Source organism: Halichoeres trimaculatus, unplaced genomic scaffold (assembly GCF_033239565.1).
Source record: "Halichoeres trimaculatus isolate MK-OKI-2021-1 unplaced genomic scaffold, fHalTri1.1 fHalTri1_scaffold_4, whole genome shotgun sequence".
Classification (NCBI taxonomy): Eukaryota; Metazoa; Chordata; class Actinopteri; order Labriformes; family Labridae; genus Halichoeres; species Halichoeres trimaculatus.
In genome coordinates, this window is record NW_027437182.1 from 9,632,447 (window position 1) to 9,651,520 (window position 19,074).

General features: G+C 39.8%; 3 protein-coding genes across 3 annotated transcripts; 2 read left to right on the plus strand and 1 right to left on the minus strand.

Moving 5' to 3' along the window:
- The first annotated feature begins 1,306 nt into the window (after positions 1–1,306).
- meltf (melanotransferrin) lies at positions 1,307–14,474 on the plus strand. The gene is made up of 16 exons (XM_074669020.1): positions 1,307–1,606; positions 2,711–2,865; positions 7,646–7,745; positions 7,950–8,135; positions 8,217–8,367; positions 8,481–8,548; positions 8,643–8,827; positions 8,936–9,101; positions 9,351–9,493; positions 9,628–9,724; positions 10,665–10,859; positions 11,221–11,374; positions 11,694–11,761; positions 11,848–12,035; positions 12,404–12,596; positions 13,025–14,474. The coding sequence occupies exons 1-16, from the start codon at positions 1,558–1,560 to the stop codon at positions 13,090–13,092; spliced, it is 2,166 nt and encodes a 721-aa protein (XP_074525121.1). The 5' UTR covers positions 1,307–1,557; the 3' UTR covers positions 13,093–14,474.
- Positions 14,475–15,188: 714 nt separating this feature from the next.
- Positions 15,189–16,328, minus strand: LOC141789294 (protein NCBP2AS2-like). The gene is made up of 2 exons (XM_074668666.1): positions 16,231–16,328; positions 15,189–16,116 (listed from the first exon to the last, which is right to left on the minus strand). Exon 2 carries the CDS (start codon positions 16,034–16,036, stop codon positions 15,731–15,733), a length of 306 nt encoding a protein of 101 aa, XP_074524767.1. The 5' UTR covers positions 16,037–16,116; positions 16,231–16,328; the 3' UTR covers positions 15,189–15,730.
- An 807-nt stretch (positions 16,329–17,135) lies between these two features.
- fkbp2 (FKBP prolyl isomerase 2) lies at positions 17,136–18,865 on the plus strand. The gene is made up of 2 exons (XM_074669025.1): positions 17,136–17,753; positions 18,452–18,865. The coding sequence occupies exon 1, from the start codon at positions 17,302–17,304 to the stop codon at positions 17,716–17,718; it is 417 nt and encodes a 138-aa protein (XP_074525126.1). The 5' UTR covers positions 17,136–17,301; the 3' UTR covers positions 17,719–17,753; positions 18,452–18,865.
- Positions 18,866–19,074: the final 209 nt, after the last annotated feature.

The following is a 19,074-nucleotide window of genomic DNA, read 5'->3' on the forward strand; positions in this document are numbered from 1 at the left end:
GAGGAGGGATGCCAAAGCTTTATACTGTGGACTTGTACTGTTTGATGAGCACAGAACAGCAAGGCCAACCACACCCCTTTTTAAGCAATCAACCCATGGAAACGGACTTTTTCCATACAAGGAAAAGAAAGCATCATGACTTAAGGAAACAAACAAAGTGCAGGACCCAATCCCAAACTAACAAATTTAGTGACAAAAAAACAACCAAAAAAAATCCCAAGAAACAAAAATCTGTGAACGCTTACTGTAGGAAAGATCTGAAGCACAAGGAGACCAAGGCATGGGGATTTGAAGTTCTGAACTGACACAGATAGGAGGAAACCTATAGATTATGCACACACACAGGGTATACAGGACAACACAGGGTGATACAGGTAAAACGGATGGGTACACCTGAAGCAAGCACATGAGCATAGGGTAAAACTCAACAAGAAACAGAGGAGTTAGAACTTCAGAAAAAACACAAAAACAGAAAACACAAGTGAAAACACACAAGACATCAATCACAGAGAACAAGACATCAAGATATAAACTGACACAAAGAAATCCACAAAATGCAGGTACAAACACAAGGAACTCACAACAAAAAGGCATGACAGAATGTTGTACTATCTTTGATCGAGACTGTTTATACGATTTTTTTTTTCCATTTAGGGCCTGTGTCCAGCCACTGCATTTGGAGTCAATGGAGACAGGCCCTTAATCAGTAGACAAATCAAAACTTGTTACTTGAAGCCTTTTATTTGTGAAAAGTAAAATATAAATTACCTACTGCCGTCTAAGAGATGAAATAGATATAAAAGAAACATTTTTTTCCTCTTTCTAATAAAAACATTTTAAAAATTAATAAAAGATGGCACCATTTTAGAGCATAATTACCTAAATGTTTGTATTTTGGCTTACTAGGACAAAATATGGACACAACATGCCAGTTAGCTGCTTATTTCCAAATCCACAGCATGGGGGAATGCACCAACACAACACTCCTTGCAGTGGAGTAACTTCTAAATCCAGCGTTTCTTATTACATGTTTATTTTAAAGCATAAGAGCAAATTTAACAGCAAAGCAGTGAAACATCTTTCTTGTGCCTGAAGCTCCTCTTAAAGGGTCAAAGCAGTGAGTCAGTGAACAAGCTCTACGTTAGCCTGAATCCCTCATTTCTGTTCACCCTACAGTGGAAAAGCACCACCAGAGTCGAGGAGAGGGAGGCAGAGGTGGGGCTCTCTGGCTGTAAAAGACTTCTCTGTCCGCTCTGTGGCCTTCTGCCAGGAAGCAGTGGCAGAGACGTGTCACACCAGGTAACTACAGCAGGAAGGCAGATTTCATAAACTCTACTCTGAGGTTGAAATACACGAGCTGAGAGTCCTGAAAGACACACTGCGGATGACTGAGTCGTAAATCACTTATGAAACTACTGCCACCTCTGAGCATCACACGAGGACTCTGCGCCGGATCTTTAAGATAGAGGCTGGACTTCGACTCAGGAGTCATCATATAAATGAGAGGAGGGGAGGTAAAGGGTTATTCTACTGAACAGAGAGGAAGAGAGGAAGGCCATGGCCATGTGGAGGACAGCAGCAGCTCTGCTGCTCATACTACACACTGGTAAGAGATGATTTTTAAGGGTGAATGCTGTCTTCATATATTTGAGTCAAAAAAAACAAAAAGATTTGTTTTTTTATCCTACAAAAACATCCACCACGTAAACTAAGATGATAAAGGATGTTGCTTTCCGTACTTACAATCTTTGTGGTTCTTGATTTTCATGCCTACTATTAAAGACACAGAGATGCATTATGATATTCTGGCCACACATTTTTACGTAAAACTTGTTCCTCTACAGTTTTGTATGTCCAATTTTTTGTTACCAAATATTCAGAGAAAAATTTAGAATTTTTAGAAAAGGTCAGAATTCTGAGAAGAATTCTGATTCTGAGATTGAAGTCAGAATTCTGGGAAAAAGACAGATTTCTGAGATAAAAGTCAGAATTCCAACTTAGATTTTGAACTCTAACTCTTTTCTCAGAGAAAATAGTGTCTTAAAAAAGTGGACATACTTTTTTTTAGTGGCCCTAATGCTCTTCTGCTGTTTTCAAAGTGTTATTCTGTTCCTGAATGTAATAGACAATGTCTTTTTTGTCCCACATTTAAGATGACTTCCTGGAGCTAAAGTTACATCCAGTTAAAAGTTTCCAAGTCAATAGAGAGATCAGATTCCATTGAGTCAAAACAAAGAAAAGAGTTCGCAATTCTTTTTCTGTAAACGCACACCGTTTTGTTCTTGTATCACAATGACTTGCAGTTGGCTTTCAATTATGTTTACTAAATCTGACCCAATAAATCAACCATTAATGCAATACAAAGACACATGGTTTACCTTTAAGTTGAGCATATTGACCCAAGTACTATTTTTTTTACTCCTTGACCTTTTGTTCAAGTATGATGAACGAGATTAGAGAGCAGGAAAAGCACCAGGTCACTTTCTCTGTTGATAAGTTTAGAGGGTGTTTCTAGATCCCAAGAGGTAAAACTTCTGTATTTCAAAATAAAGTTCCATAAATCTTGTGACTGTCTCAGTCCAGCTCCAAAGAAAAACTGTGCCTAAATAGCTCAAAAATATATTGACTTACTTGTTGCCTCATCAGAGTAGTCATGTGAAACACCTGGAGAAACAATTTCAAAGTGAGTATATCTGTCTTTCTTTCTCAGTGTTTGGGCAGAGCACCATTAAGTGGTGTACCATCTCAGATGCAGAGCAGAGGAAATGTCAGGCCATGTCGCAGGCTTTCACTGAAGTCTCCATCCGTCCATCTCTCAGCTGCGTCAATGGAAAGACAGTGGAGGGCTGCGTTCAGAAGCTACAGGTCTGACATCTTTTCAGAGAAATCTATAGTATCTCACATATCATTTAATATGTTTCTGTAGGGCATCAGAAGACTCATTAAAAGCCAATAAAACTGAGCTTATAACAGGAATTAGACAACAGGTCAGGAACTCTTTGAAAGGCTGTAGAGAACGTGTTAATGATTGATGCAGTTATCAGGGGAATGGGGTTTATTACCGCCAACAGGGAGGTCTGATCTTGGAACAGGGCGTCCTCCTAACAGGAAGTTAGGTTGGTGGAGTAGCCCCACCCCGGGCTACTCCACCAACCAAAGCCCCCCCAGCTCGGCCCCCACCATCGGTGCCCACAGCTGTTATCACCAGCAGCGTCACTGCTGTTGTCTAGGACACTGAAGGCCTCTGTGTTGCTCTATCCCATATCAACCAGAGGCCCAGGGAGGAAGTGTTGTCTTCTTCAGTCATAACAATCATCAAACCCCGCAGATTAGAAAAGAGAGGGACAGTCAGACTGTCCCATCAGAGAAATCTAATCCATATCCCTTGTAAGAACACAGCGCCCACTTCAACCTTAGTTAATCTTAAACATGCAGTACTCAATGTCAGATCTTTAAATAACAAATCACTTTTAATTCATAATTTTATTTCCTCTTATGATCTTGATTTTATGTTTTTAACTGAGACATGGCTTGACAAAAACACAGCTAAAGCAGTCCTGATTGAGTCTAGTCCACCTCATTTCAGTTTTGTGTCTGAAACACGACAAAACCAGAGGGGTGGGGGAGTCTGTGCCATATTCAGGGACAATATACTCACCCGCAAGTTGTGGTTTGGAGTTTTTTCATCATTTGAGTATCTGTCATTCAAAATGGAGCTAAAACAGTCTTCCATACTTTATATCACCATCTACAAACCACCTCAGAGTTGTTTTATTGATGATTTTACCGAATTTCTTTCAGTTGTGTGCACTGATTTCGACTGTTTGGTCATAACAGGGGACTTGAATGTGCACCTGGATGTAGCCCATGACAAACAAGCCAGAGAACTCACTGCTGTCTTTGAGACGTTTGGTTTAACTCAGCATGTAACTGAACCCACCCACAGCAGAGGACACACTTTGGATGTGGTCATTACTAAGAATGTTTCCATTTCAAAAGTGGATGTTGTCGATGTTGCTCTGTCTGATCATTTCTGTGTTTTCTTTGACCTGTCTGTTACACCCAAACCAGCATTTGGGTCTGCAGTCGTTAAGAGGAGACTCATCAATGACAGCACAGGGACACAGTTCAAGGAAATGATTCAGTTTGATGATGCCCTGTGTTCTAATGTTGATGACCTGTTGAGCTCTTACACGTCAAGTGTTTTAAATGTTTTGGATACCATTGCTCCTGTCAAGGTTAGAATGGTTAAAGATATGCAAAAGGCGCCATGGAGAAAAGAAGACTCAGTCAGGGCACAGAAAAGGGAGTGCCGTAGAGCTGAGCGGAAATGGCGCAAGTCAAAGCTCCAGGTTCATTATGAGATCTACAAAGAAAAGTTATGTGTGTTTAACCAGACTTTACGTAGAACAAGAGAAAACTATTTTTCTCAAATCATCAAAAGCTACAGTAACAACTCTCGTGTCCTGTTTGCTACAGTCAACAGATTAACAAATCCTCCAGCTTCACTGCCCCCAGAACTCATTTCCACATCCAAATGCAATGAGTTCGCAATATTCTTTAACAACAAAATTCAAGCCATTAAAAGTACAATAATTTCATCAATACAAGGAACTACTCTGCAGCCACTTAGACATGCAGAGCTGACACATTTCTCATTAGTAACTAACAAAACAGTTGAAGAGATCATCTGCAATCTGAGTCCATCAACGTGCTGCCTTGACGAGTTACCCACTAGATTTCTAAAGTCTGTGTTGAGCAGTTTGTTACCACAACTCGCTCATCTGGTCAACATCTCACTTCAGACTGGAACATTTCCAAAGGCCTTAAAAACTGCTGTCATTAAGCCTCTCCTGAAGAAGAGCAGTCTTGATGCCACAGTACTGAATAACTACCGACCTGTATCAAACCTGCCATTCTTAGGCAAAGTCCTAGAAAAAGCTGTATACCAACAGCTTACTGACTTTCTCCTGCATAACAATGTGTTTGATACTTTCCAATCAGGCTTTAGGCCCCACCACAGCACTGAGACAGCTCTGGTCAAGGTGACAAATGATATCCGCCTGAACACAGACGCAGGCAAAGTCTCAGTCTTAGTTTTGCTGGATCTGAGCGCTGCCTTTGACACTGTTGACCATGTGATCTTATTACAGAGGTTAGAAAACTGGGTGGGAATATCTGGTACTGCTTTAAACTGGTTCAAGTCTTATCTCGAGGGCAGGACTTTCTTTGTTGAAATTGGTAACTGTGTCTCAGACCAAATGGCCCTGACCTGTGGTGTTCCCCAGGGTTCAATCCTGGGACCCCTATTGTTTAATTTGTACATGCTCCCATTGGGTCAGCTAATACGCAGCTGTAATGTGTCCTACCACAGCTATGCTGATGACACTCAGATCTACGTGTCAATGACGGCAGGCGAACATGGGCCTGTAGATTCACTCTGTCGCTGCGTTGAACAGATCAGTATGTGGATGCAGAACAATTTCCTCCAGCTGAACTCAGACAAAACTGAAACCATTGTCTGTGGCCCACAGAAACAAAGAGAAAGGGTTATCAGTCACCTTCAGACTCTCTCTCTAAATGTGAGTAACCAGGTTAGAAATCTAGGGGTGATATTGGACTCAGACCTGAACTTTAACAGCCACATTAAATCAATAACATCAGCGGCTTTTTACCATCTCAAAAACATTGCCAGGATTAAAGGAATAGTGTCTAAACCTGACTTAGAGAGACTGATCCACGCATTTGTCTCCAGCAGGTTAGACTACTGTAATGGCCTGCTCACTGGACTCTCAAAACGAGCTGTAAGACAGCTGCAGTACATCCAGAACGCTGCTGCTCGGGTCCTGACCAGAACCAGGAAATACGACCATATAAGTCCAGTGCTCCGGTCTCTGCACTGGCTTCCTGTGGCTCAGAGAATAGACTTTAAAACAGCTCTGCTTGTTTACAAGTCCCTTCATGGTCTAGCACCAAAGTACATCTTGGACATGCTAGAACCATATGAACCAACTCGGTCTCTGAGAACCTCAGGGAGAGGTCTCCTGCTGGTGCCCAGAGTCAGGACTAAACACGGTGAGGCTTCATTCCAGTTTTATGCCCCCAAAATCTGGAACAGTCTGCCAGAAGATGTGAGACAGGCCTCAACTCTGACAATGTTCAAAGCCCGGCTGAAAACAGTTCTGTTCAGCATAGCATACAACAACTGAAAGTATTTTATCTGCACTCTCCTCTTCTAATTTAATTAATCATTTTTAATGTTTTATGATGTGATTTTATGCATTGATTTTATTTTGCCTATTGTGATTTTATTTTATGTTAGCTGTAAAGCACTTTGAATTGCCTTGTGTATGAATTGTGCTCTACAAATAAACTTGCCTTGCCTTGCCTTGCCTTAAACTTTAAAAAGGAACTGAAGTGAGAATTTCACATATCTAGGTCTTTTAGGTTACAAGCAAACATATGACACTAAAATACCTTTGGCTTCCTCTTAAAAAATTAAATCCTCACTTTAAAGGGGCTGTGAGGAGTTTGAAAGTGGTCTTGAAAAATTCCCCCTTCTAGATATATGCCCGATCATAATTCACACTCGACAATGAGATTATCAGCACCAATGTAGGTTGTTTCGAAATGCTACTTTGTATCTTCTTAGCTTCCTGATCGGGTTGAGTAAGACTGGATTTATTAACAGCATGTCCAAGTGTCTATGACAACACCACGCTGGCTGACAAAGTTTGGTAGTGAGAACAGAGAACTGTGTTTTTCTCTGAAAACGATTTCTGTGATTAATTCTGTAGTGATGGTGGACACTGGAGCCTAACTGTCAAGACAGAGAAAGGACAGAAGATCAGAAGAAAGCTAAATGGGACAGTGATATATCCCAAGCTAAAGGTTAAAAGGGCTCTAGCAACCAACTATCATACTCATCACATAAAACTTGTAGATTGTTTGAGATAAAGTTCACTCCAACCCACACGCAGCAGTTATTCTGCAGTGGTCTGTTCAAACTTGAGAGTCTATCGTTAGCTCTGCTTGGTAGACGAGCGCTGGTAGGATATGACCAGGATTCACCATTCACTAACGTTACACATTACGCACACATTTCCTCGCGTCGGGCTATCAGTGTGTAGACAGCTACTACACTACTGAAGAAACTGAGAGTGAGTTAACGTATTAGCCAAGGGATACGTCGTAGCGCTAGCTAGTAGCGCCGCTACATATAGCAGGCGGCTACTGACGTACTGTACAAACTTACGTCTGCTTGTTGTCACGTTTTGAACAACAGGGCTACGTAACTGTACTAATAACTACCTTACCTCGTCTCTTTGTATCCGGTAAAAGATTATTTTGAACAAAGAACATTACTTCTGAAACAAACACTCGTCTGGTTAAAAGTCACATTTTCACGACAGTGTTTGTGAGAGAAGGTGGTGATCACCACCAGCAGTCCAATTAAAACAGATCCTACTCATAGCATCTTTAAGGGGAAATTCTCTACAAAAAGAAAATATTTTCATCCAATTAGACCAAAAAACTCAGTATTTTAAAATCCCATGTTTTAAAATTTAACTTGCAGTGATTATCGTTCAGAAAATGGTGTCTTTTTGATATCAAGTGTAGTAATTCGTCAGTGCTGTTTCTGCAGAACAAAGAAGCAGACGCCTTGTCCATGTTTGGTTCAGACATCTACAAGATGGGAAAAACAGCTTCCTTTAAGGTGGCTGCCAGTGAATCTAAACCTGATCGTAAGTAACAAATTCAGACCTTTTGCTTAAAATTCTATCTGTCTATTCATCTATCATTTGAAAACAGGAATTACAGCCTGCACTTTGATCAGCTAGCTCTTATTTCCATAAAAGCAAAGAAAGATGCTGGATGTCATGCATTACAGTGCTGTCAAAGTTTCTACAAGACTACTCTAGGTGTCTTCACACTTTTTTCCTCCCCAGGTACCGGTGCCACTTACTATGCAGTTGCTGTTGTGAAGAAAGCAAATTCTGCCATCAACATCAACAACCTGGCAGGAAAGAAGAGCTGCCACACCGGGAAAGGCCGAACAGCCGGCTGGAATATGCCTATAGGATACTTCATAGATCAGGGCTACATGTCTGTGATGGGCTGCAACATCCCCCAGGGTAAGAAACATACATCACACACATGTATGTGCAAAGACAGTACAGGCAGCTAAAGAGACATTTGTGTGATTGTGTGGTCAGGTGTGGCAAATTTCTTCAATGCAAGCTGCATCCCTGGAGCAACTGGCGACCCTGAATCTTTGTGTCAGCTGTGCAAAGGAGACGGTACAGGAGCACACAAATGTGAGATGAGTGATAAAGAGATGTACTACAGTTATGAAGGAGCTTTCAGGTAACACACAGTCACACTGCAAAAAAAATCATCCCTTGAGTAATGCTGAAGCAGATTTGTAAAACAAATATCAAATGAGTTTTCGAACTAAAGGATTCTGATTTGATTTGCAGGTGTCTGGTTGAAAATGCAGGGGATGTGGCTTTCATCAAACACACAATAGTCGAGGAGAACACTGATGGTAACAGTTCATCACAGAAGTAGCTTCTTAGATGTGACATAAGTCATTTGGCTCTTTAGCACGTCTGTTAGCTAACCAGATCATCTTATACCAGGTCATGGTCCGCCCTGGGCTGCTGCTGAGAAGTCAGCCAACTATGAGCTGCTGTGCCGTGATGGTACCAGAGCTCCAGTGTCTCAGTGGAAAACCTGTCATCTGGTCCGAGTCCCATTTCGTGGAATAGTGGTCGGTGATCACATCACTCCCTCTGTGGTGTTCAACATGCTAACAGAGGGCCTGGTATGTCTCAACAGGCGTTTCACTCTCAACAACAAATGGATGTTGCCGTTTCATGTCAAAATACTGTGTCACTGTATGAGTTATTAATTGTGTTTTTTCTGTCTTTAGGAAAAATCAAACTTCAACATGTTTTCATCAGCAAATTATGGAGGAGGGACTTTACTTTTCTCTGAGTCGTCGTCCATGTTTCTGGGCGTGGAGTCTAATGACCCAGTGAAGTGGATGGGTCGGCTTTATCACAGCGCTATGACAGCCATGGACTGTAAAACTGAAGGTGAAACATTCATTTATTGATCTACAAAAACATTGGAATAACATTATTCTCCCAGATGTAATCTGATGTTTTCGGATGAGCAGTACAAATTTTAAACCTTGGGCTTCATTAACTTTAATTCTGTACAGTGATTTACTTCATTTGCACTTCAACATAAAACAGCTTCTCATAGAGGCACATGTTGCCCAGTCAGATGACACACATGGAAAACAGCACCTATCTAATTTTCTCTTGTCATCCACTCATCAGATGTCCTGCGGTGGTGCGTGTTGTCCAGTGGTGAGCAGGAGAAGTGTGCTGACATGGGCCGTGTCTTTAAGAGTAAAGGTCTGACTCCAGGTGTCCAGTGTCTGTACGGACAGTCTGTGACGGACTGCCTGGAGAAGATCAAGGTAAAAAATGTTCCTGACAGCCAGGTCCTCGGTGCTTATCCAGCTTTGGATTGTCTGATTAAAATGTAAAAACAGTCATGAAATTTCTACTTTTAGGCATGTTACTCTCCCTTTTCCTGTTTACATTTGTATAGAACAAAGAGGCTGATGCCATCACTCTGGATGGAGGTTACATCTACACAGCAGGCAAAGACTACGGCTTGGTCCCAGCAACTGGCGAGAGCTACACAGGTAACATAATGAAAACACAGACATGTAAAGAAATACAATCACATGATCTTTGTAGGGATAGACCGATCGGGGCCCATATTTGGCATTTTAGGCATATCGGCATTGGTCTTATTTTAATCAAACAGCAGATAAGAAAAAGAATTTAAGAAAAAAAATTAAAACTGCGTTGTTGGGGCTCTGATGCAGCCGCTCCACTGTCTGCAGTCACTGCTCAGTCCCACCCTTACGAAAATAAAATTAATATTAATATTGCAGCATATTGGAAAATATCATGTCATACATTAGGTAATATATTCCCATATATGAGATTTAGTATTTATATTTTCCAATATATTGCAATATATGGGAAGTGGCAATCATTTGTATATTTTGCAATATATTGCAATATGTTGCATGAATATATAATATATTGTATATGTGCCCTCAATATAGTATTCCATGTATATAATAATATATCAATAATATATTACAATATACTTAAAAATATATATTGGTATATATATTTTTCTTTCGAAAGGGGACCCACAGTAGCATCTGATTGGTTACGAGCAGAGCCATGGCTTGGGAAACAGCCAATCAGCAGTGCAGCTATTACAGTCATTGCAGTTACATTAAAATTTTGGAAAACTTTATTTACTGTAGAAAACTTGAGCTTTTTATTCTTTTTATGTTTTCATTTAACTTTATAAAACATGCTGCTGAGCCTGGGAGCTGTTTAATAAACTCATGCTAAAAGGTATTTGAATAAAGTTAAGTGTTGTTAAAAATTTTGCCACCAATATTTGCACTTTGACTGCAAATTGATATCTGTTTCAAATATCGGTTATCGGCCTCCTTGACTACAAATGATTGGTATTGGTATCGGCCTGGAAAAATCCATACCCATTTATCTCTAGTTCTTTGTTTAAACAGCAAAGGTTGTTTTTATATATCTCTCCAGAGGACCGAGATGGCTCCACGTACTACGCAATCGCTGTGGTGAAAAAGACTAGCAGTGACATCCGTAATCTTGATGACCTGCGTGGACGCAGCTCCTGTCACACCGGGTACGGTCGCACAGCTGGCTGGAACGTTCCTGTGTCAGCGCTGATAGAGAGAGGCCTGATCTCCCCAAAGCAATGCCAGATACCACAAGGTCAGAGGGATGGCAGTGTGTGAATGTGTGGGTTTGAGTGTTTACAGGGGCGTGGAAAGGAAACTGTGAATCAAGAGGCTAGCTGCACACTCAATAAAAAGCTGGAACCTTTAAAATATTTTGCAGTTTTACTCAGTAACCTGAATTACTGACTTAAAGTTTGAATGATTTTAGAGTGTATTTTTTACTCATCATTATCTTAGTGCAAAAACATGGATGTAGTTTTAGAGCTTTTTGTTTAAATCTGAACTCCATCTAAACAGGAGCGAGTGACACCTGTGTAAAAGTTTAAAGCCAAAACATTTGGAGTCCCCTCAGTCTTTCACTTCTTACTGTATTTCCTGTTTCCCATGGTGCTTAGCGGTGGGAGGATTCTTCAAGCAGAGCTGTGTCCCGGGTGCAAACCAGCCTGGTTTTCCTGACAACCTCTGTGGTCTTTGTGTCGGAGACAGTTCAGGTGCAAACATCTGTGAGAAGGGAAAGGACAAATATGACGGGTACAACGGTGCCTTCAGGTACAAAAATCTGCAAAAACACGAATCATGGAAGCAAAATTATCTCAGAATGGAAGCTGAGATATTTCAGCTGAAATAAATCTTGGTAGCTGTACTTTACTTCCCCTGAGAATTTTTTTATATCTTTTCATTAAAAAAACATATTTTTTCTTTATCTTTCTGAAATAATAATTCAACTAATGGGCACATCTTTGTGAGGTAATCCATGCCTTGATTTCTCAAATCAAAAGCAGGTTAACCAAGCATCTGTTAGTCTTTAAGTGGAAAAGCTACTTGTACTTTTTCACACCTAACATGCATTTCTCTGTCCTCCCTTCAGGTGTCTGGCAACAGGAGATGGAGACGTGGCTTTCGTTAAGCACTCGACCGTCCTGGATAATACTGATGGTAAAATAAATCTGGTGTTAAGATTTCCTTTTGAGGCTCTCTGAGTATCAAAAGTCATCATCAAGTTACTCTGTGTGTTTGTTTAGGTAATGGTGGTGAATCATGGGCTACAGATCTCATGTCCAAAGATTTCCAGCTGCTGTGTTCTCAAGGGACTAAAGCTGAGGTGACGCAGTACAAGTACTGCAACCTGGCCAGGGTCCCCTCCCACGCTGTGATGGTTCGGGCCGACACTAACATTCATGCTGTTTACGGACTCCTGGACAACGCACAGGTAAGAGTCTCCATACATCTGTAATATATACAAGTGAAAAACAAACAAATTTTTTTTTGTGATTCTTTGTAAATTGCATCGTGTTTATTATTCCATGTCCAAGATAAAGCTGACGAACCATCAGAACTCTTGTTTTTAAAAGATTAATGAGTGAAGACAATTTGTCTTCCAGCAACAAATAAATACACAAATACAGGATGGTTGGGTATAATATTGGATAAAACTTTTCTGTGACAATTTGATATTTTTCTATAAATCAATTTCTCTTTTACTTTGAAAGGAGCAGAAAAACAATGATAAGCTGTAATAGAGGAAATCAATCATGATGTCTATTTACTTTCTTTATATTTCTCCTTTTTTTTCCATAGAAATATTTTGGTAGCGACGAGGCAGCTGAATTTAGGATGTTCGACTCTCAGGCCTACGAGGGAACAGATCTCATCTTCAAAGATTCCACTGTTCACTTGGTGGCTGTGGGTGACAAAAAGACCTACCAGGACTGGCTGGGACAGGGCTACCTGGACTCTTTGGAGGATATGCAGTGTAACTCCTCAAGTGCAGGTAAGCACACACTGAACTGTGTGAATTCATCCTTATGAATTGAATGGCAATGCCAAAGAGGTCAATAGAAGTATCACGGTACCAACAAGATATAAGATTTTTGTCATATTTCAGAGCACAAAAATAAATTCCAATGAGCATATTTCCTAAAATGTCAAACCAAAAAATGAGGAAGTGTTCTGATAAGATTTCAAAAATTTAAACAATTTCCTTCTCAGGTTTTTAAGTCAGTCATGCAGACAGTGCAACCTGTTTCTAAAACACAAAGTTATATAAACGTACTGAAAAATGTTGTTGGGATTAATGAAAGATATGTGACATAAAAGATGTTAAGAGGAATTTTTTACCAGTGTTTATCTGTGAAACAACTATCATTTGTAAGAGATGAATCTCTATGATCAACCACTCAAATCTTCTCTCTTTTCCAGTGATGTCTTCCATGTGGCTTCTGCTGCTGGCCCTGTTCAGCCTCATCATGACAAACCTCTGGATCTAAACGCACCAAACTTTGACATCCACGCTTTTCTCCAACTCCCGTAATCAATCTGTTTCTTTCTTACTTTCCTGTGCACCCTTCTTTTCCTTTCCAATCAAGACCCTCTACTCTTTTCAACTACTTTCATTGAATTATGTGCTGTGTTAATACATGGGAGGATGTTGTGTTGTTGGAGCTGCCTTTTGGATGGAAGTGGTGTTTGTTTTGATGCAAATGAGGTACAATGCCTCATTGGTCAGAGTGAATCAAAAGTGATGAGAGAAGAAGATGTTTCTGCCACTTTGTTTACTGAAGGTGTGCTGCCATATCAGTGCGTATGCTGCCACCTGTTACATTGCTTTTGTGGCCAGAGCATGTCTTTCTCTTCAAAGCTAGTTTACAAAGAACAGACAAGCTGACTTCTCTAACATCAGCATGACTACAAAACATATAATTTCCAAATGCAAGCAACAACTTAGGTGAAATGATTCAAATAAACTTATTAGGTCAACTTAAATCTCCTGGTTGTTGCAAAAAAGAAACTTAAAATCCACATTTCAAACCCCACAGATCAGTTTCCCTCATTTTCAAAGGTTTCATGTGATGAGAAGTCAGATTGCTGTTCTGCTCTCCAGTCCTGTGATTACTACTAACAAGCACAGCCCTCCTTTTGTTGGGTTGTTTTTAATACGATAAGCTAATGCCATGTCAGTGAATATGCACTAGTGTTACCTCCACGCAGAGCTGTGCAGAGGTTGGAATGATGTTGAGTGATGGAGTGTTTGTTCAGAGGCTGTCTGCTTCATGTATCCTCCCCAGATCCTAAAAAACTGATAGAGATCATTAAAAAATATTTTTTAATTAGATGCTTTTGGATCAGAAATATTTAATTTTAGTATAGCTCCCCTTCAACAACAATTTTCCCACATATCTTTTATCATGTTCTTATCAACTTTAAGACAAAAATGGAGTGAATTTCTCTGACGACATGTCAGGTTCCATCAGATTTGGGGAGATCATAAAGAAAACATCCTGTGGTTTGAGCTGGGGTGAATGAGGTTTTGTTTGTCACCAAGTTGAAGCCAACGAGGTGAAGATTCGCCAAAGACACATAGCTGCCACTTATTGTGATAAAAATTTGTGTTGTGAAGCTCAAAATAACAAAAGATGTAGTTACAGAAAAGTCATCCCTCTTGTCCCAAACCGCTTACTCCAGAAAAAAATGTCTTTTATTCAAACTTAACCAGTTCCCATTGTATCTCCTGTATCTCTTGCTGCTCTCCTGTTAAAAATGTTGATTTGGATGTGTATTTTCCTACATTGAGAGATTTATTTTTATATGAAGTTCAGCTGCCATATCAGTGTATATGTACTGACTCATTCTGTCAGAAACAATGCTTCTCTTTCCTCTTGATAGAGATTTATTTCTTTGTGAAATGATTTATCTTTTAACTAATATTTAGTTGCCAGGCCAGTGCGCCTGCACAAGTATAGCTACATAAAGCTGATGACTTCAGCTGTTTTCTGTACTCATTCAAATAAAATAAAGCTACTGCAGATTAAATTGTGTTGAGCTTTCTTTTCGAGATGAATCTTTAATCTTACTGGATTTTATCCTCATGCTCAAAGAAGATTCCAACAGGATTTGCCCTCATCCTCGTTCACCCACATTTCTTAGGAAGAAATTTGTTTTTCAAACCCTAATAGCAGTTTTATGAAGATTCTGACTTTCACCATAGATGTATTATAAGGGATTTGTTCTTTGCTTCGTTCTATTTCCACATCAGAAACCAAATGTCACATGAAGAAAGTAAAAGGTCATTTTATCTTGACTGTCCCACGAGTTTTCATATCACTCCTGATGTCCAGCTGGTGTTATAAAGCGAATGAACTTTAAGCTTTGAGCTGTGTCTGACCTTCACCCCTTCTGACCGTTCACACCTGAAGTTACACATCAGTTTGATCTCACCTGTGTCTCTGCTTGGAAGTTTTCCCAGTAAAAATCATTGGATAATCCTTTATCTTAACTCTGAACTCAAGTTTACATCTTACTTGTTTTTTAATTGCCTTAATTGTCACTAAAAGTTAAGAAAGACTGCCTGACTCTTATCTTATAAATAACAATCTTTATTCCTCAGAAGATCAGTGGTGAATTTGACATGTACACACATCATATCTCTCTACATATGTACATTTTCAAAGTAAAATTATTACTCAAGACAGCTTCATGATCACATATCAGCAAAAGTTCTGTGGGCACAATTCTGTCATATGTACATGAATGAAACGGAAATCATCTCTCCACAATGTCGGCAAATCATCTGTATCATAGAACAGACCACCAATAAAAGTTGTCCTATTAAGTTTTATGTTGAAATTTCAGTACACTTCAGGAAATCTAACATTTACACTGCTAAAATTCTTTAACTCTCCTAGAAGCTGAATTACACACTTGGCATGTTTGAATGATCTCAAAACTCTGGATACAGTGATTTCATGTAGGTAACAACAGTTTCTCATACATTTATGTGATATAATGGTCAACATGAAGCCACTTTCTGGCTGTTTTAGTTGAAAATCACTTTAATTCGGGTCTCAGCAGGCAGTCAGGTAAGGTCTTTGGTGCCTTGTTAATACCGGTGCATCCCGTACGTCCTACTCATTTCTTGATCTGCCTGGAACTTTCTTTCCATCCTTCTTTGACCTCATTTACAAACGTGTCTCTGACTTTCTTGAAGCGGCTGCCCATCTCCCCCAGGTCACCGGGGACTCTGCTGGCCTCTTCCCGCACCTGCCGTAGCGTCTGGGACCGCAAGGCCCGCTCCGAGGCATCCCTTCCGGCTATCTGAGCCTTGGTGATGGCGTACGCTGTGATCTGAGCCGCCCTGCGGATCGGCCGGGACTCGGCCAACTTCTCGATGATGTGAGGGTTGTTGATGAGGTTGAATAAAAAACGAAGAATCATTTTGAGACTTGAGTTCCCAGAGTCCTCTCTACTTACTGAAATGTTAGCTTAGCAGCCCCGTTCAACAGTCGACACCAGCCCTGAAATGACACAAAAGTCTCCCTTTAGTTGACCTGACGTGTTAAAATAACTTTAATTATTTCTTTCATTTCTGTTTCATAATTGAAAAACTACAATTGAAATAGTTGACTTACTTGAGCTGATTCAGGTCACTGCTAGGTTACAGTGAATGACATAATAGAAGACTAAAGCGAGACTGAAGATAGTTTCGCATTTGACTGTTGAAGTATATCTATGGAAGCCCTGGAGGGACATGCATTTGTAGAGATTATCTTCAATTTTTTAACTGTCATCTCACAACACATCATTACATGCAGCATAACGTCTGTGTATGTGGACCGCTGCTCATTCTTGGTGTGACTTCAAACCATTTTTTGTTTAAATAATTAATTAATAATATAAATCCTATCCAAAGGTACAGTGGCTTTTTCCTACTTAGTTAAGATGGCAGTATCACAATAGTAGAATAGGGCCAATCAAATACATTAAAATAATTTAAAAAAAAATCTCTAAAATGAAAAGGTGATGACAAATAACCTGTTAGAGCAATAGATTCAAAAACTCTCATTTATGCACCTCATACTATTTATGATAGCATATATATTTAACATGTTAACATCCTCTGTGAGTTCACTAGCTTTTCCCATGCATCTTATATCAAGATTTTTGTAACCTCATACTCTACCTCCAGATGTGAAACATGGAGGCTTTAATTCTACCTGCAATACTCTGACTGTTTAATTGGATAATTTTGTTTCTATTAGACATTCCTACTACAAACCTAAAATAACTGACCAAAGTCAAACCAACACCTCAGGAGATTACGGATTGTTTTTAAGAGCTGAAACTATTTCTGCCATTGGAAAATGTTACGAACTGTAGTAATTGTAATAATTATGTTACGAGCTGTAATAAATCGTAACAGAAAATAAGTTGCATACATATCTGCTATGTGTGTAATTTGTTACAAAATAAACGAACCTGAAACTTACTTCAGGTATGTGCCGAACGGTTTTCCGGACGACTTTGTTGGTAACACAAAAATACAGAGTACATCCGGGTAAAATCACACCATTATCCGCTCCCAGGCGCTGATTTCCCGGCTCATTTCCCTTATTCATCCTCTAGATTTGCACATCAGCCTTGAGTCCGATCTTTTAGAACCAACCGTTTAACCAACTGGAACCTGAGAATAATCTGCAGCCATGCGGGTGTTGCTGTTCTTCGCTGTGGCCGTGCTGTCTCTCAGTCCGTTGGCGGTGAGCGGAACCGAGAAGAAGAAGCTGCAGATAGGCATCAAGAAGCGAGTGGACAACTGTTCCATCAAGTCCCGCAAAGGAGATGTGCTGAATATGCACTACACGGGCAAACTAGAGGATGGTACCGAGTTTGACAGCAGCATTCCCCGCGACAGGCCGTTTACCTTCACGCTTGGAACGGGGCAGGTGATCAAAGGCTGGGACCAGGGCCTGCTGGGCATGTGCGAGGGCGAGAAGAGGAAGCTGGTCATCCCCGCTGAGCTGGGCTACGGAGATCGGGGGGCTCCACCGAAGATCCCCGGGGGAGCGACGCTTATTTTCGAGGTGGAGCTGCTCAGTATTGAGAGGAGATCTGACCTTTGATGAAGAAAAACGGCAAGGGAGATAACTTTTAAAACGTAAGTCATAACATATATGTTCGCCAAGTGTTTACATAGTGTTTCAGAGTGTTTCATGCTACGTGTTCTTAGAAATCTCCTGGTTCACTGACAGATTTTCTAAAGTAACACGAGTAATACGGTTTTAAAATGAGCTTTGTATGCGAAAGATACACTTCAAAATGAGTTCATTTGGATGTGATTACTGTCAACTGTTAAATAAATTACAATTTTTACAGATAGTTGTGCAAATTAGTAGTCTGTAAACGTTTTGTAATTAATTAATGTTTTTAGTTCTGATGTTGTTTTAAACTCGTCTTTTATAGATCAGTATGTATTTAGAACTTTAATATACATAATTTTATCCCTAAAAGCATTTTTGACACAATCTTGCCTCCAAACAGCTATGTTTCTAGAGCAGGTTAAAAGGGAGGATTTATGAAGAAAGAAGAGCAACAGTATCCAAAGGCAGGTGTTAGAAACTGAGAAAATGCGGTTTCATTATCAGTTTCTTAAACATACCCAGATCTTCTTATGAGCAAAGTTTTAAATAAACAAAAACACAAAATAGCAGCTAATAAAATTGCTACATATGCCTTACTGTGTTTACTCGTTTGTTTCTTGAAACACCTACAGAAAGGGTCTGCCCTAGTTCATGTTTCTTTCCCTCTTGCATCAGTTGAGATTTAAATGTTAATTAATCTTGTTTTGCCTTAAAGGTTCCAGGAGCTGCAGCAGCACAAAATGGTGATTTCCAAACTCTGATAAGACGACAAGTCAAGGGAGGGGCCCCTTGCAGATCCACGGTCATCCTTTTCTGGCTTTTAGACTGGCTCCTATCCTCTGATTTATTGGACTGATGTGATTATATGGTACAAAAATAGACTGTATGTTTCTGCTAAACATAAGTAGAACTGACAGCGGGCAGAGAAGACCAGGATTGCCCTGTGGGTGGATGATGAAGTCATTTCCTGCCATATCATCTCATTTTTGTTCATCTTCTTTGACTTATAGGCCAGATCCATTACTGTTTCTCCTTTTCAAATTTGTGTATTCTTTATTAACTCAAAGTCAGATATATAAGGACACCTGTTTTTGCTTATTTGAATTCTGATAATAAAATGTTGACCTTACTGGACACTTTTGCAGTCTGAAGTGTTTATTATCCTATTATTGTCATGTAATAGTTGGCCCTTTGTGAAAGGTGATCTATTTTTTTCATTGGATGTTTAATGAGTTTAAAATCACTATATGATTATTGTAATTTACAAAGATGTACACAAAAAATGTGTATTGAGGATTCTTTTTACCCTTTCAAAATAGAGGTAGAGGTAAATACACT

What these genes read in the sequence shown, in the direction of transcription:
- meltf (XM_074669020.1), top strand. Translation starts at nt 1,558, where the DNA reads ATGGCCATGTGGAGGACAGCAGCAGCTCTGCTGCTCATACTACACACT. An exon ending in GGGCTGCAACATCCCCCAGG is followed by an intron (nt 8,136 to 8,216) that starts GTAAGAAACATA and finishes TTGTGTGGTCAG; the next exon opens with GTGTGGCAAATTTCTTCAAT. An exon ending in GTGTAACTCCTCAAGTGCAG is followed by an intron (nt 12,597 to 13,024) that starts GTAAGCACACAC and finishes TCTCTTTTCCAG; the next exon opens with TGATGTCTTCCATGTGGCTT.
- fkbp2 (XM_074669025.1), top strand. Translation starts at nt 17,302, where the DNA reads ATGCGGGTGTTGCTGTTCTTCGCTGTGGCCGTGCTGTCTCTCAGTCCG.
- LOC141789294 (XM_074668666.1), bottom strand. Translation starts at nt 16,036, where the DNA reads ATGATTCTTCGTTTTTTATTCAACCTCATCAACAACCCTCACATCATC.